This window comes from Hyperolius riggenbachi, chromosome 2 (assembly GCF_040937935.1).
Source record: "Hyperolius riggenbachi isolate aHypRig1 chromosome 2, aHypRig1.pri, whole genome shotgun sequence".
NCBI lineage: Eukaryota > Metazoa > Chordata > Amphibia > Anura > Hyperoliidae > Hyperolius > Hyperolius riggenbachi.
In genome coordinates, this window is record NC_090647.1 from 501,190,505 (window position 1) to 501,209,194 (window position 18,690).

At 44.3% G+C, this 18,690-nt stretch overlaps 1 protein-coding gene across 1 annotated transcript in view; it reads left to right on the top strand.

The window, feature by feature from the left end:
• The window catches only part of PAXBP1 (PAX3 and PAX7 binding protein 1), a 58,999-nt gene that overhangs the window by 16,827 nt on the left and 23,482 nt on the right, over nucleotides 1-18,690 (top strand). Inside the window, exons 6-9 of the mRNA XM_068270476.1 lie at nucleotides 583-803; nucleotides 3,242-3,431; nucleotides 7,572-7,695; nucleotides 17,000-17,102. Of these exons, the coding sequence (XP_068126577.1) occupies nucleotides 583-803; nucleotides 3,242-3,431; nucleotides 7,572-7,695; nucleotides 17,000-17,102 (638 nt within the window). The remainder of the gene's footprint in view (nucleotides 1-582; nucleotides 804-3,241; nucleotides 3,432-7,571; nucleotides 7,696-16,999; nucleotides 17,103-18,690) is intronic.

Below are 18,690 nucleotides of genomic sequence, written 5' to 3' on the forward strand. Positions count from 1 at the left end.
AGTTTCTTGTGGGAGGGGTTTCACCACAATATTAGCCATGCAGCGCCCCCTGATGGTCTGTGAAAAGGAATAGATTTCTCATGTAAAACTGATTGGGATAAAGTTCAATTCTTGGTCGGAGTTTCTCTTTAAAGAGATTTTTAAAATTTCAAAACCAACTCTAACCCATTTTCACATTCTCCAAAGCTGAAATAATTTTCCTGAAGTTGGGCTTAGAGATATTAAATATTTTAGTCATATTGGGCCTGATGCACTATGCAGCGGTGGGAAAGTTGGACCATGCGGCGGTAAAGGCAGTGCATGGGAAATTATCCTGTACTAATGCATCGAAAACAAAGCTCGTTATCCTATTAGCACCAGCCATGCCGGGTTAACGTGAGTGTTGCTGTGGTAACACGTGGTACCCGGTAACAGGTGCGGTGCTAATGGGTTAACATGCGGTGTTTTCACAGCATTGTTACTAGTAAAATTGATGTGCACTACCCATGCCTGTCAACTTTACCCGTGTATAGAGCATCAGGTCCCTTGTCTTGGTTGTACATTGTGATTGTAGTAAGGGTATGTGCTTTGTTTGTCTTTCAGGTTCAAGCACCCCAGCCTGCGGATACAAATAACTTGTTTTATGCCAGCACTTACCAGGGAATGCCCTACGGTTCCTCTTACAATGTCCCTTACACCTATCCTGCATACGGAGCTGCCGAAGCAAAGCTACCAAAACCAGATAATTCTGTCCCTTTCAAAACTCCCAATAATGAGATGACTCCTGTAACTATTGATTTGGTAAAGCAACAGCTTAAAGAAAGGTAGGGCAGACTAACTTACCTTTGGGGAACTACCACAGGCTTTCAATTGCCCTGGCCTCTGTTGTGAGGGTCCAGGAACATAAAGCTGTTGCGTAGCAACTATGAACTGCTTGAAGAAGTCGGATGGAACCAAGAATTGAGCAGATTGCATTCTGGGCCGGGGCTGTGTCAGTGTGACTTTGTGGACCAGTTAATATGTGAAGGAGAATTGACACAGTGTAACATAGGGCCGCAGGTATACAGAGTTAAGCCCTCATGTCCTGTTTCATTATTTCATGATGTGATAGACCTATCAGCCTACAGATTAAGAACCAAAAATTGTAATGTTATCCCAGTCTATTTGCCTAGTTGCGAAAAGTTGTGGAAAGCATTTAAGAAGTGTTTATTACAATGGGTTGGGACACTCAGAACTGGTATTTAGGTTTTGGATAGATGTTGAAGGCTTGAACCACTCACTGGCGTCTGAAGGTGACCTCTCTACACCCTTATTGCTAGTCACTGCTTAGTTAGATTGCAGTATAGAGTGCAGCAAATGAAGAGAGAGACTCTGATGTCCAACAGAAATAGGAACCCCAGTGTATAGATTTCATGGCTAGTGTCCATTACAGATATGAGTAGGTATTTTATGGTACCCAACATCTTCTTTTAATCTAAATATCAGTTTGGATGGACTGGCCAGCTAACTTTACCATTGGTAGGCTTTTAAATAACACAGTTATATGTTGAATAATGACATGGTTGACTGTATCTTTTGGGTTTTAGTATAAAACTTCAGTTTTCAAACTAGTCAGCTAGCAGTTGAAATAAAGCAACTGTCAGGTAAAGATGGCAGCCCAGATTATTGCTGCTTACAGTTTCTTAAAGTCTTGTCTTTTTAAAAAGACATGGTCCCTAGAAATGAGCACTTTCAGTTTCTTTCTTCAGTACACTTGAAATGAGAGGGATATGGAGGCTGTCATATTTATTTCATTTTAATCAGTATCAGTTTCCTGGCTGTCCTGCTGATCGTTCTGGCTACGGTAGTGTCTGAATCACACACCTGAAACAAGCATGCAGCTAATCCAGTCTGACTTCAGTCAGAAATACCTAATCTGAATGCTTTTCTCAGGGTCTATGGCTAATGGTATTAGAGACAGAGGCTCAGCAGGACAACCAGGCAATATGCATTCTTTACAAGGGAAACAATGTCAACCTCCATATCTCACTCAGCTCAGATGTGTTTCAAGTGCTGTATTAGGACTTGTGTAACCTCAGGCTCTCTGGAAGACAGAGGGGTTATCTGTTTGGTCACCAGAACATTTCTGTCATTGAAGCCTCAGGCCCTACTTTCAGGCCATCTTCTTTTTGAGAGGTAGAGATTTAAATATGTTTACCATGATGTTTTTTTGGGCTGTTCACTTCTGTAATCTTGTGCTATAAAATCATGTTTTTTAATACGAATAGTCACTGAATATTTAAGAGCATTTCTTCTGCCCTAGCGTATAAATTAATGTCTCTGTAAGGACCTGACTGGCTGATGTGGCTAACTTACATTTTAGGAAGATAGTCCGCCAGAACTTGAAATGGCAGGACCTAGCCGGCCAAGTCCCGAAGTGCAAGTTAGATGGCAAGCAAGCTGTACAATACTGGGCAAGAGGGCTGCAATGTGGTTGGGTGACTATAAAGCTAAACCTATCAGGAGCAATGCGGGCGAGAAGTGTCAGGATAAGGAGTAGTGGAAGATACCATATTTTATCTGCAGGACTGGAGGATGTGGGGGGGGGGGGGGGCTTTGGAGGATGTGGGAGGGCAGGGCTCCGGACGGTCAATGTGAGAACGGAATCTCAGATGATCAGGCCTCCCAAGCTACTGGTGACACTCTGGCATTTTCTTCCGCAAATGGCTCCTCCCCCTGGGATGTCAGCCAGAACTTCCTGATCTCCAGATGACTCGCCACTGACCTCTGCCAGGACTCTCTTGTTATTATTGTCTAGCAACTCCTCCCAGAGCGCCACTGCTGTAGATCCTCTTCACTCTGCAGGTGTCCCGGACTGTCTCACTACAAGAAAGGTTTCTTCAGTACTTGGCCAACCAGGTCCTTCCATTTAGCATTGTCGCTGGCCAAAGTCCTAAAATGTAAGTTACCCCACAAGTTTCTTTGGTTGCATCAGCCGGCCACTTCCTTCGTACATTGGTCAGCCAGTTCCAGGAGTTGACAACTTCAGGCTCTGGATGTAACATATGTAGAGAAGTTACGTTGCCAAAGCAGAGTCCAGTATCAGGTTTGTGTGATAGGCAATCCAGTTGCTAATGGTTTACGCTTATGCAGCCACTTTCATTGATGTAGTTTTGCCTGTTCACACCTACCGTATAAATGAAGAACCTACCTTTTATTGATAGCTGTTCTCAACTCTACATCACTTCCTGTACTTACTTGTAACATTTCATGCCACAACCAGGCTCAGCGCAATGGAGGAAACTCACAAATCAAACCTGGAACAGTACGAGAAGTATGATCAAAATCGCCAAGACTCCAATAATGCAATTAGCCGATTGGAAGGGTGTTCTGGGGATAATGGTGAACGGTATCAGTTCTTACAAGAAATGCGTGGGTATGTCCAAGACTTGCTTGAGTGTTTCCGCGAAAAGGTAAGAATGCAGCCATTTCCTCTTTAATACAATGTTACGGCCAGTTTTGTTTTTACGTTGTTGTTCCTATTACTACAGCCTTTGTTTCTTCATAATAAATCACTTTGTTCTGTTCAACTCCTAAATCATCCCAGTTAAGGCTAGAAGTTTAAATTGCTAAACAGCAATAAATGTTTATTAGGCTGAATCCAAAGTTCACTTCCTACATTTTATTTCTATTTTTTTTGAGGAATAAATGTGGTAATTTCTTTTTTTCAGCACGGAGTTATCCTTTTCACCCCTTATGTCTTATCTGTAATATAGAACTTTCTATAGCGGAATAATGGTGTTGGTGGAAACCTCCAAATACATTATTCTCTTATAGTACACGTATCCTGAATGATATGCTAATCTATTGCTGAATATGAAAGTTTCCTGGCTATAACTTTTATCTTTAGACGACAAAATATGCTTATATATATGGAATATGGATATGGAAAAAATACATGTACCAGCATAAATGTACCATTAGAGAAAGAAAGAAACAGTTCAAACATGAACCGAATGAGCAGATTGAGTCAGCAACAGATGAATAAGTACAGGTGATCCCCGACTTAAAAACTACCCATTTCCTCGCGATTACATCATTTCCGCGAGGGGGGGGGGGGGGAGTTTGAAAAAGCGGCTTCAAACTTCCCCCAAGTCCCGGTAGATGTCCCCAGCAGTAGTGTTGGACTCACCTCCAAACCGATTCCAACGCTGTCTGTCGTCCTCACTCTGCCACCTGCCAGCTCTTGTGCAAGACATTGCTTCGCTTCTTGTATGTCATGGGACATACAGGTTCCTGTATGTCACATGACATACAGGAAGCAGTGCTGTACGCTAGAGGGAGCAGAAAGCGGAGTTGCTAGACTGACAGCGCTGGACTCGGACCGAAATGTGAGTCCAGCACTGCTGCTGCAGGGAGAAAGGGGTATGGGGGAAGAGGCAGATGGGAGGGGCAGAGGCACAGAGGGGACAAAAAGACATAGGGGATAAAGACACTGAAAGTACAGAGGAACTGAGGGGACACGGACCGGACAAAGACACACAGAAGGGACAGATGCACTGAGGGAAAAAAAGGGAGGAGAGGCACAGAGGGGACAAAGACACAGGGAACAGAGGCACAAAGAGGGACAGAGGGGACACAGAAAGGACAAAGGCACTGAAGGGACAGATGCACAGACCGAACATAAACACACAGAGGGGACACAGACATAGAAGGGACAGAGGCACTGAGAGGACAAAGGATGGCAGAAATGGGACAAAGGGGCAGAGGCATAGAAGGGGACAGTGGGCACAAAAAGGCGCAGAGGGGGACAGAAAGGCACAGGAGGAGGCAGGCACAGAGGGGAAACAAGTACTGAAGAGGACAAACAGGCATAGAGGGGGACAGAGAGACACAGAGTGGGACACTGGAGGCAGAGTGGGTCACATAGGAGACACGGATTGGGGTGGAACAGTGTTACAACCTAAGAACGGATTTGGCTTAAGAATGAACCTACAGTCCCTATCTTGTTCATTAACCGGGAACTACCTGTACATTCAAAAGATTATGTAAGTCATACTAATATCAAGGTCTCCTCCTCTCGTTAGTAGTGAGTGGAAGTTCCCTGTGAAACCTATGGTCACCTTGAGCCTCCACATATCAATACCTGAGGCCAGTGGCGTAACTACAATTTATGGGGGCCCCCAACGTTCACACCTTTTCTTTGCCTCCCTTTTTTGTCCTTCATTGGCTTGGGGCTTATCTCACAAGGGCCATAACAAGTGTGGCCATCATGATTTTCACACTCAAAACAAGGGTAGCAACAAAAACACCTGATCTGAAGTCTAGACCCTGTATCAGAGAAAGGTAAGTTTTTAGTAGTTGGGGGGGGTGGGGGGGGGTCACAGCTCTGGGCATAGCAGGGGCTACTCCCCTCTAGTTACACTTCCGCCTCAGTCCCTGGCGGCATTTCCTCGGGAAGGAATGCACGGATCAAGGGTCTTATGGAATAAATCACTCCCTTTTAAACACCAGACATGAATTGTCTACTTAGGTTTGTGCAGAAGGGAGGGTTTAAATTGCAGTAGGTAGAAAAAAAATTCCCATCTAAAACTAGAAGAAAATGTGGCTAGACTTTCCATTAAGATTCTGTTCCTTGCCATAGGCTTGCCTGAACAGAGATTTGTGTAGGGAGATTCTCCAAACATAACTTGGCTCTGTGTACACTGGATAAGCAGAGTAAGCTGTGGAGGAAACTCTTGGCTAAAGATTTTTTTTAAATAATGTGTTCTCTCAGGAATGAGAAGTAATTACTTTAAGTATTAATGTAAACTTGCTCCACCCAAAGTCTTTGGATAAAGTTCTCATTAATGTTTTAAGTGAACATTCCTGGAGCAGCTGTTAAGCATAACTATTTATGTGAACCCTACCATGCAGTTGACGTATGCCTTGTTGTAGTGGTGTGTAGAAGTCTTTATTGAATACCTGTTCACAAATAAGAGAAACCACTGATAGATTTGTTAAGTAACCACGGCCAGATGGATCGGAGATCTCTACCAACAAACGATCCTTGCCCTGATCCATTTGGCCGAATCTGCAAGTGTGGTTTGGGCCACCGCAAACGATTGTTTACACGATTGCGGTAAAACCCGCGAAAGTCAGTGAGGCTCAGATTAATCCTCAACGATTGAATCCAGCATAGCGGTCATTCAGAAATGAACGATCGCAGCAGGTAGTGTGTGTGTCCTGAAACACTGCTTAACAAATTTTTCGGTAAACAGTGTCAGGCAATACTGCAGAAAAAAAGTTTGTTGTGAAAAATCATTGGGGAAAAATAGCATTGTAGGTATGGGCCTTCAAACTCTCTATCTGGCTAGTTGTGATCACATCCTGTTATATCCTACCAAGAAAGTTGAAGCTATGGAAACCTACTAGACTTTTGTGTTTGTCTTTGGTGTTTAGTCTGGTATGTGTTCAGGAGTCCTATGATGTCAGCACCCTCCCCTCCTGTGCTTTACTGAATTCAGTGGAGGTCATCATTCTGGACCTTTTTTGCAAAACATCTAGCAAGTACAGCCGCCCATGGCCTAATTTTGCAGTCTGTAGTAAATGATAAACTAGCATATTGTCCTCACCCTTCCTGTCCCATCCACTGAGCAGTACACATTGCACACCTAGCAGCGTGGCTGTACCCCTAAATGTTAACCTATGATCAATCATTGATTAAGGATGACATTACTTAATCATGAGTGCACCCCCTGCTTGTAATGCCCCCCCCCCCCCAATTCTCTTCTCTGGGCGAAGCAGTACATCAGTATGGGGATTGTTGGTAAACACCTTTTAGGTAGTGAATATCTGTTGTGTCCCTTAAGGCTGGTACACACGGTGCAACTTTCCATCACATCGAAACGATAATTTTCAACATGTCTGATCTGCTCCAGATCGATAACGGTATTGCCTTTATGCAGTAATGATCTGACATGTCGGATTTTATTGATTCGACCTGTCGATCTGATGGGAAGTTGTAGCATGTGCATCGGGCATTAATATGAACGTGATTAGGTAGACAGAAACTTGAAAGCCTTTCACGTGATCAATTTCATTACTTTCTATTCCATAATGTCACCTCTATGCTATTGATTCTACTGAAGGTGCAGATTCACATTACTTTGTGAGCCTGCATCCTAAACCTGATTGGCTAGGTACATCTACAGGCACTTGCAGGTTTGGATTTTTCCACAAATGCCCCTGAAAGTAAGGGAGCCATAGCGTCGAGCAGCTTACCGCTGAGCATATAGATTCAGAAAAAAACGTTCCTGCTCAACAACTGCAGGAGTGACCGGGTAAGTCCTAGACAAAAGACAAGGTGGCATATTTTGGAAGATGTTGACTTCAGAAGCCTTGAGATAGAAACAGTTGAAGCACATTGTATGGTGATGGTGGTGTTTCAGGGTCTACCACTTAGGCAGAGAACATACATGGTGCTAAGCATAACTTTTTCCCTGTTGCAGACTGCATTGCTGTTGTGTCTGGCATGTGCTGTGTAGATATTCTCGGGAAGCAGTGCTTGGAATAACCTGTCCCCCGACTCTTGCACAAAGGCCGGGTATTATGAATCTCGTTGTATCTTTCAGGTGCCTCTGATAAACGAACTTGAATCTGCAATGCACCAGCTGTACAAACAGCGAGCTGCCCGCCTTGTCCAAAGACGGCAAGATGATATTAAAGATGAATCTTCGGAGTTTTCGAGCCATTCAAGTCAGTCCATCTTGAAGGTTTTTATTATTCATTGAACAACCTTGTTAGAAAATCACTTGATGTGTCTGTTTGTGCTTAACCCATTTCAGAGCTAGCTCGGGAGGCAACTTAAATGCCTCCTGTGTGGCAAAGCTTCCTGTCAGCATTGTATTTTGTCCTCTATGAGCACCTCACCAAATTGGTAGGAACTATACTATGTTTGATCACTGTTTGGAAAGCTTTAAATGTGGCCCAGCCACATTGTCAAGTGACTTAAAGTGAAACTCCAGCCATAGCTTTTTGCAGTTTTAATCAGAGATTGGTAGAGTTAGAACATTTTTATTTTTTGTATTGTGCCTGGAAAATGAACTCTGGGCTTTAGAGGTAAACCTATTAGAAATAAAAAATGCACACTAACCATAGCTCTTGTTTTTTGTTTTTTTTAAAGGGAGCCTGAGGCTAGAGCGATATGGAGGCTGACATGTTTGTTTCCTTTTAAATAATGCACATTGCCTGGCTGTCCTGCTGATCCTCTGCCTCTAATACTTTAAGCCATAGGCCCTGAACAAGCAATGCAGATCAGGTATCTATGACCAATCTGACAAGATTAGCTGCATGCTTGTTTCAGGTGTGTGGTTTAGTCCCTACTACCACAAAGATCAGCACGACTGCCAGGCAACTGGTATTGTTCAAAAGGAAATAAGTATGGCAGCTTCCATATGTCTCACACCTCTGGTTCCTTTTAAAGTAAACGTGTGTCATGCTTGACATGGCAATAATAAGGAAAGCTGATAAGGCTGTAGTCTGTACAGCCTCAAAACTTTTTTTGCAGTATTCATCTTGAAAAATTGGCATGTAGAAGGCTCTCGAAGGGCTAAATGTATTCTGAACATCCTGGTACAGGAGTATGGCCTCATTGTTGATCATAGAAACACCCCCTGCCTACATACCTAACCAACCATGCATCAGTTCTGCTGTAGAGCGGAAGCTTGCACCTAGGTAGGTGAGCAGATGCTAACTCCTAGTTTGGTTAGTAGAGCCATACCCACTAACCCTCCCTAACTCCTTGAGTACAAGTTTACAGGGTAGAAAGCAGGGCTGTGGAGTTGGTACAAAAATCTTCCGACTCCTCAGTTTCTGAAACCACGACTCCAACTCCGACTCCGGGTACCCAAAATTGCTCAGACTCTGACTCCTTCACTCCGACTCCTTAGTCTAATACTTAACAGGGCTGTGGATTTTGTACAAAAATCATGCGACTCCGACTCCTCAGTTTCTGAAACCACGACTCCGACTCCACAGCCCTGGTAGAAACCTTTACCCCTTAGTTTGTCACTGGTGCGCTTTATGACTTTTTTTATTATAAATAAATAATAATCATATAGCGCCAACATCTTCTGTAGTTCTGTACATAGCGCAAAACAAATATTGGGGAGCATGTATAGAAGTTCAAGCTACTGTATGATCATGACATCCAGCAATACAAGTACAAATACATACATAGTTAATGTGTGGTTTGAGACATCACTAAGATTGGTACACGTTTATATGATAAATTACAGCAAAATAAGAAACATCAAGAGGTGGTCCCTGCCCTTGCGAGCTTACATTCTAGAGGTACAAAGCAGAGGTCACCGCTGCACTGCACACTGTGGGACAGTGCTGGAACAAAAGGCAGCCAGGCCCAGCAAAAACAATAGGAGAAGAGATGGTCCGCACTATTGTCTCCACAATCAATGATTTATTCAGGACATATCTTAATACAGTTAGAAGCACGTAGCTGACATGTTTTGGACCTTAAGTCCTTAATCATAGCCCAATGATTAAGGACTTAAGGTCCGAAACATGTCAGCTACGTGCTTCTAACTGTATTAGGATATGTCCTGAATAAATCATTGATTGTGGAGACATTAGTGCGGACCATCTCTTGTCTTATTAGGGTAGTGGGATGGAAACAATAGGAAAGGAGTCAAAGGAGGTAGCAGATGAGGCAGTGAGCCTCCATTGTGAGACCTACAGCAAATTATAGGCTTGTCTGAAAAGGTGTGTTTTAAGAGTATGTTTAAAGATTTCCAGGCTCGGAGCATGACAGACAGGCTGTGAAGATAGTGCCAAAGGAGAGGGGGCACTCGCAAGAAGTCCTGGATGCGGTAGTGAGAGGAGCTGACAGAGTAGGAGGACAATAGGATCTCCTGGGAGGAGGGAAAAAGGTTCTGGATGGGATGATTTCTGGATATTGAGGAAATGTATGGAGGTGACAACTTGTGTAGAGCTTTATATGATAGTGTGAGGAGTTTAAACTGGTTCCTTTGGGTAATAAGTAGCCAATGGAGAGATTAACAGAGAGGGGCTACATCAGAGGAGTGCGAGGAGAGGTGGGCAGCAGAGTTCAGTAGGAACTGGAGAGGTGCCGGTCTGCTTTTTGGTAGGCCACAGAGTAGGGTGTTAGCAGTAGTCAAGACGGGATATGAGTAGAGCATGTACAAGCATTGTGAAAGAAATGGAGGAATTCTGGAAATGTTTTTGAGATGGAAGTAACAGAAAGTAGTTAATGTGTTAATATGCGTTCTAAATGAGAACTCGGAGTCCAGAATTACCCCCAGACAGCAAGCTTTAGGAGTTGAGGTTATTAGGTTGTTTTCTATATTTATGGTGACTATGGAGTTGGAACAGAAAGAGGAAATATCTCAATCTCCATTTTGTTCATGTTAAGTTTAAGGAAACTGGATGACCTGAATGCAGACTAGACAGTCGGGGTCTTTAGATAGGTGTGGAGAGGTCAGGGGCTGAAAAATAGGTTTGGGTGTCATCAGCATAGAGGTTGTCTTGAACACCAAAATAGCTTATCATTTGTCCCAGGCAGAGACTTCTGATGTTCCCCAGCCCTCTTCAGTATTCCAAGCCACTTTCCTTAGACTTCTCATCTAGGTTAGCCTCCACACCTCACCCTTTCCAGCAATGGAAGTAAAGACTGGCGTGTCTACTGCTTTTATTTATACATTTTATTTATGACTGAAGAGGGGACTTGGGGAACATCAGACGCTTTTAGGTAGAAGTGAATATAATACTCTTATCATGGACAAACAGATATTTAAAGTGATCACAAAGTGGGAATTTTACTTAAAACAAAACATGCTCCCTGATCTGGGGGGCTCTCCGGATCAGGTACTGGCAATTCTCACTGCTCCTGTGGTGTGTAATCTGTTTTGTTTTTGTGACCCCTGAAGTCACGACGCTGGAAGCTCCTCTCTGTGTGTCTCACACAGTGCAGCGTACAGGGAGGTGGGGGAGCGGCCAGGGATAGACAGAGCAGCCGGAGAAGGTTTTCAGGAACTCCCCCAGTGGGTGTTAAGTAGTCAATTCCTCCCCCCCCCCCCCCCCCCCCTTCCCCCTTTTGAGATTGTGGACATACTGAATGTCTGCAATTTAGAGTGGGTGGGCATGGGTGATGGTGTGGAGAGGGCAGAGAGCAGCGCTGAGGGGTGGGTGGACACAGAGGCATGTCATGCAGCAGGGAACATGCCTCTCTGTCCCATCTGCACACCCCCGCGCCACTTAGGGTTCACTTTAAACCTTTTAATAATTTTTATTTAAACCATCGTATTACACAAAAAATTACTCTCTTCCCTGTTTGGAATGATTTCTTCTCTCTTGCTGAAATAAACCTGTCACAACACAGGAAGTGAGGGGAATACAGAAGCAGAACACCAGAATTAATTGAAACTCTTTCCTGCTAAAGAAAAGATTTGACTTGAGTTCCACTTTAACATATGTCTGATTACTAGAATTATTTATTGGGACAACTGTGACCTTTTAAAACAAAATAGTTACTGTATTTTTTGGACTATAATACTCACTCTTTCTCCCCCAAAAGTGGGGGGGGGGGGGGGGGGAGTCACTGTGTCTTATAATCCAAGTGCAGGGAGTTCCTGACTTGTGAACGCCTGCCAATACAAACCTCCAACTCACCGCAATGTCGGGGACTCCCTGTACTGTGCCCATGCAGAGGAGGACACAGGGGGACAAATGGAGGACACAGGGGGACAAATAGAATACACATAAGGATACAAAGGGGGACACAGGAAGACACAAGAGGTGTGAGGTACAACCCATAAGATGCCCCTTCACCATGATTGCACCAGGTTTAGTATATATATTTTCCCCTGGTTTTTGTCCTCTAAACCTAGGTGCGTCTTATGGTCAGGAGTGTCTTATAGTCCGAAAAATACGGTAGATACTCGCCTAAGAAGGAAGGCTCTGGATGACTTAGAGACTTCTTGTTCCTCTCCGCATCCCCTTGTTCCACTGCCAGGCCCCTATTCAAGTCTCCCGCTGGCTGCATCTTCTGATCTCCTCCGAAGTACTCGGGTCTCCAAGTACGCCTGAAGACGTGCGGCTCGTGTATGTGCAGTGCGGAGCAGCTCATCTTCTGAAGTACTTGGAGACCTGAGTACTTCCTGTGGCTTTCTGAAGGAATCCTGAAGGCCTCTTCAACATTAAAATCTGAGGGTGGAACGGGAAGGCTCTGGGATCCATGTGGGGATGGAAGATATGGGTGGAGCTAGGAATTTAGTAGGAGTTATTTTGTCTCTAGAGTTTGAGAGATTTAAGACACCAATGTGTGATCCACATAGTGTGTAAACACTGTAAAAACAAAATGTTGTATTTTTGGTGAATTTGGCTTTTACATTGTATAGTGAGTTCATATGATGCAAAAACTGGCTCAGTGCATTTCCTCCGGAAGCAACTGCAGAACCGCTTTCATTGGGGGTACTGCAGTAAATGCTCATTGTGCATGTTTATTGGTTGGTGCTCACTATTGCCCACACTGTAGCTAAAGACCAAGATGTTGCTGGATTACTGATGCAAAAGTTGACCTGACTTTCTTGTTGCAGTAGGTCCTGCGCATACATAAGTCCTCATACACATCAGATAATAGTCATCCAGTTCATTGATTCTTTTACATTTTTGTGCTCATTCTATTGTCTCTAGGATATTTTACACCTGCAGATACCCATGAACCGGCTGTTCTTGGGAAAGGCAGAATCTGTTGGGCAGGTTGTGTTTTTTTTGGTGAAATTGTTCACCAGAGATGAGCTTGGTGCTGGGGTTGTCTGCTAAAGACAAATAGTCACATCAATTCACTATAGTGATAAAAGCTTATGAGATCAGATCAGGTCTTTAAAGTGCATCCGAGATGAACTTTTACTCATTGCATAATTGTGTTCCTTTCCTATTGTTTATAGGGCATTCCTTAAGCCAAATACTTTTTTGTTGAGGCTATATGAAAGGAACACAATTATGCAGTGAGTAAAAGTTTATCTCGGATCCACTTTAAGGTGTAACCAATAACATAAATCTTATCAGCCAGTGACAGCAGAGTAATTATAAAAGGAATGAATAATGGGAGGTGATTGCTATGGAGGGCCACACAAATATATTAAGCTCCTCTGTCATTTATAACTGCAGTCATGGTGCGCTCTTACACACTATGACAAATGCCCCAATAATTATTTTCAATACAGACAATTAAAGCACAATTAAAATGGGGGACTGCAGGGAGGAGAAAAGACATGGTCACATAACCCAGAACTGTTGCTGGGGCCTGCCAGCAGATCCTGAGTGTCTCCAACAGACAAGAGCAAACATTTTTAACACGCAAACTTCCAGAGACAGTGTGCACTAAATCCAGCCAATTATACTCTCTAGCTGCCAAATAAGCCAATGACTGCTAAAGTTGGCCATACATTACTCAGTGGTCACTAGATCAATCATCTGACAGATCTCTTTCTGATTAAATCTGATCAGAGAGACTTCTGAGTAAAGGTAGCCATACACTGGTCGATTTGCCATTAGATCGACCAGCTGACAGATCCCTATCTGATCGAATCTGATCAGAGAGGGATCGTATGGCTGCCTTTACTGCAAACAGATTGTGAATTGATTTCAGCCTGAAACCGATTACAATCTGCTGAGCTGCTCCTGCCGCCTGTCTCCCCCCCCCCCCCTATACATTACCTGACGCTGGCTCCCGGGCATCTTCTCCGCGCTGCACCGCACCGCTCTGTTCTTGCTCCATCCCGGCGCTTCCTGTGTCACTCCGTGACCAGGAAGTTCAAATAGAGCGCCCTCTATTTGAACTTCCTGGTCACTGCAGTGACACAGGAAGCGCCAGGATGGAGCCGGAACAGGGCGGTGCAGCGCTGAGAAGACGCCCGGGAGCCAGCGTCAGGTAATGTATACCTGATCGGATCAGCCGCCGCTAGCGACGCGCACCCTACCCGCGGGCGATCGAGGGTAATTTCCCGCACGGCATGATCGACGGACCGATCCGATTTCGGGAGGAAATCGGATCGGCGGGTGCATTTAGCGCGAACGATTGGCAGCAGATTCGATCCCAGAATCGAATCTGCTGTCGAAACGGCCGCGAATCGGGCCAGTGTATGGCCACCTTAAAGCCCCATCTACACAATACGATTCTTTATACGATTCGATTGCAATTCTATTTACGATCCTATTAAATCCAACATGTCCGATCAGGATTCGATTCAATTCGATTTGCCATTGTTTTGCAACGGCAAATCGAATTGAATCAAATCGAATCCTGATCGGACATGTTGGATTTAATCGGATCGTAAATAGAATCGTAATCAAATCGTATAAAGAATCGTATCGTGTAGATGGGGCTTAAGGGTGCTGAGCGTTTGAATACCATAGTTGGTTGCAAATTAAAATGGAAATCTAATTTTCAGTAACATGAAAGGGAAATTCCATCTCACTCCCTTGAGCTCAGCTTTCGTTCCAGTCAGTTTACAGAGGTGTAGAAAGCAAGCAACCGTTATTCCTGCTCCGTGTAGCTTATTGCTCACACAGGAATGGAACAATACCTGGTTTGTCTATACTGGAAACTACGAAACAAGGAATACAGATGCTAGGCTAGAAAAATGTGCTCACCTTAATTGTTTTATTAATTTGTATATTAATACATAACATTGTAAAAATATTTGTGCAGCACAAATATGTTTATAGCAGATATCTGGCAAGAATGGAATTTAATTTACAAAATTCTGCTGTGTACTACCAATCGTGTGAATTGATGCTTAACCGATAAACCAATTCCAGACACACATATATTTCTTGGTCCTGTGCAGACACTCTGTGCAGAGTTGTACTTATATCTGTTAAATCTTTACTTGATCACTTTTAAAGTAACTGGTCACTAGCCACTTCTTGCAATACAGATTTGGAGAGCTGCAGTTCTGCTCTTTTCGCTCAGCTCTCTATGCGTTTTCAGGTTCAGAGTTTTGTTAAAGGACACCTGAAGTGACCAAAAATGTACTAAAATAAACCTGTAAATGTGCAGGATTAGCACTTGTGATGGTATGTGTGATGGCATATGGTAGGTTACCTTCAGTGAAAGCTGGATGGCACCACCATTACTAAAAATTACTTGTGCTGAAGGTGCCCAGAGAAAGTCCCTCCCCTTTCACCTTCCATGCCTCCCTATTGTTCCTTTAATGTGATGAAGGCTTCTCTTACTAGAGGTGGCCACACATGATTACCGTATTTACCGCCGTATAAGATGCACTTTTTCTCCCCCAAAAATGGGGTAAAAAAGTCCATGCGTCTTATACGGCAAAGGCAGGGAATACCCAATTTCCAAACGCCCGCCGATACAAACCGCCGACCCGGCGCCATGTTGGGAATTCCCTGCCTTTGTGTCTGCTTCCCCCTTGCGTCTCCTGGTCCCCCCGTGCTGCAGTGCATAGCCGCAACGTACCTAATCAATGCTCCCTCGGCGATGTCCGATCTCTGCGCTCCCCCTGCTAGTCTCCTCTCCCTACTCCTTGTCTCTCCTGCTGAAATTAATAGCGGCAGCTTACCTTCCAAGCGCCTGCGATGAATGCAGACATCGGTCTCCACATTACTTCTCGCTCTTGTGTCCGGCTTGTACTGATGACGCGATCAGTACAAGCCAGACACAAGAGCGAGAAGTAGTGTGGAGACCGATGTCTGCATTCATCGCGGGCGCTTGGAAGGTAAGCTGCCGCTATTAATTTCAGCACGGCGGGCCAGGAGAGACCAGGGGAAAGGAGAGGAGGCTAGCGGGGGGAGCGCAGAGGTCTGACATCACCGTGGGAGCATTGATTAGGTACGTTGCGGCTATGCACTGCAGCACGGGGGGACCAAGAGACGCAAGGGGGTGGGAGAGATGACATGGTGGGGAGAAGGACAGAAGGGGACACATGAAGGAGGTAGGGGAATGTATGGGTGACACAGGACACATGGGGAGACGCACTGGGCGCATGGGGAAGGCACATTGGACATATGGGGAAAACATGGGTGACACAGGACACATGGGGGACACAGGAGCACACATCAGGACTCATGTGGATACACGAGGACACAATTTAGGCTAGAACATGTACAAAACACTCCTGGAACACGGACCCACCAGGTTTAGTATGTATATTTTTTTCCCTGGGTTTTGCCCTCTAAACCTGCACCATCTTTTATTCCGGAGCTTCCTATACGGCGGAAAATACGGTAACTCTTTATATATTTTTTTTCCCCCAGTTCGAGAATTGATACATTTTCTGATTGGAATTCATGTAACATTTGTCCAATGTGCTATATGTGTTAAATTTTCCCCTAATTATGAAATTAATTATGAAAAAAAGGTTAAATTGTGCTTTGGTCTATGAATTAATAAATTAACAATCTACCCTTCACTATTCAATTAAAAAAAAAAAAAGTGTACTGAAACGTATTGAAGAACAAGAACAAAGGGGGGGGGGGGGGGGGAGTGGTTCAGTCAGATTTCTCTCTCAAATAAAAAAAGCTTTTGTAGCTCTTGTACAATCACTCGTTTTATCAAATTGCCATGAAATCTTTTTATTGTGTGTGGTCAACTTTATAGAGACTCTCAGGGGCTCAGTTCACTCCATTTTACTGTATGTAGATTATTGTCTTATAATATTTATTGCCTTATATTTTCATTGCCCCAGTTTGCATCACGGTCACTTTGGTAAGGAACTGATGATACTGGGGCTGGTGGTAAATGACGTGTAAATGTTTGCAGGTTCCATGTTTTCAGCTCAGCACTTGCTGCATAACTGTTTATCCCCAGCAGCAGGACATTATAATGCCGGGGTAACAGGATGCAACAGAGGCTTCATTTGGGAACTTTTGTATCATAGCTTGTGTTATCTTGAGTTACTGACATGTAGAGATATTTCTGATACAGTATTATGAGTAGGTAGAATAAGATGAAAAGGTTTAGAAACTGTATCTGAATAGCTGTTCCTGTTATGTTCATTCACAGGTAAAGCCGTCATGGCACCAAATCTTGATACCTTTGGGCGAGATCGGGCATCTTACCAAGAACACGCCAAACAGAGGAGGATAGCGGAGAGAGAAGCCCGGAGGTAAACACTCATGTACCTATATGACCGCCTGTGGATTTTCCTTATCGACTACACACAATTTCAAAGCCCAGGGGTAGCTTTTATTCCCATATTTTAAGTATACAGTCCCTCTTTTGCTGGTAGCCAGTTAGTGGACCTATGCTGACAGAAATACAACAGGGGTCATTGCTTTCTTCACTGTAAACATCCCGTATACAGTATGCATATAAGCCGACTCGAGTATAAGCCAAGGTACCAACTTTTCCGTGCCCCCCAGAATAGCTCCCCTCCACAGTAGCCACATGTGCCCCCAGTACAAGTCAGCCCCTTCCCCATAGCCAGATGTGCCCCAAGGGTGATACAGCTGTGTCTCAAGACACCACCAGATGGCATAATAGATATGAGACATGGCGATTGCCACATAGGAAGAATCCCCAATCATTGCACCGCTAACCTGTTCCTTGCACGTTCTGCTCCACAAGCCAGGGGACACAGGTAGTCTTGAGCAGCACGCTCTGCACAACATGTTGCAGGTGATGGGGGGCAGGGAGCCAGCTGGCAAGAGCAGGATCACTACTGTGTGATCCTTATGCTCCTCTGCCAGTAACAAAACCTGCTCCACCATCCGTTCTGATCCAATGACTCACATATAAGCCTAGGGGATAACGGTACTTATCCGTTAGCCGGGCGCATCCTCTAGGTGGCGACAAAACTCCACCAGAGTTACAGCTTTCCCTACTATCCATGTCGGCCTGGAGGGGGAATAGTAATTAGCGCCACCTGCCGGATGCGCCCGGCTAACGGATAAGTACCGAGATAACTTTTCAGCACATTTTTTGTGCTGAGAAAAATAGGCATATATGCGAGTATATAAGGTATCGGTAATTCACACTTCTTTTTTTTTTTTTTAGTGGTTATAGTTTAACAACTGAAATGGGGGATGTAGAAAATCTAAGAATTGCTCCAAAAGTTTAGTCCTTGTGTACATTCTTTTAATCGTTCTACTCTTCAGAAATACCGTAAAAAAAAACAGACGATTAAATCTAAAGTGAGTCCCTCGCCGTCTTTCTACAGTCTGCCGTTCAGCGGCTGTCAGCCCTGGTAATTGCTTCAGTCCAGTCTGGGTCTTCTGCGCAAGTGCGGACCTCCCACGCATGCTGAGCACACCGACTGAAGCAGTTACCGAGATTGATTGTGGCTGAATGGCAGACCACGGGAGGACGGCGAGGGACTCGCCTGTTTATGGGGCTGGAGGAAGCCCCAGATAAGTATCGAATCTTTAGATTTAATCATCTCTGGTTTACTTTAAAGAGGAACTTTAACCCAGAATTGAACTTCATCCCAATCAGTAGCCGATACTTTGTTTCCCAGGAGAAAGATTTACCTCTTCTTGAATAGATCATCAGGGACATATGTATGGCTGATATTGTGGTGCAACCCCTCCCACAGTGTGATGTCATGCCCATGTTCCTGACTGTTTCCTGCCTGTAATTGTTGCATTGTGGGAAATTACATCTGTTTCCAACTGCCAAGCAAGCAATATCTCACCCTGTGCATAGAACTCTCAGTAAACAAACCTTCTGCAGAGATCTGGCAGGACTAAAGATGT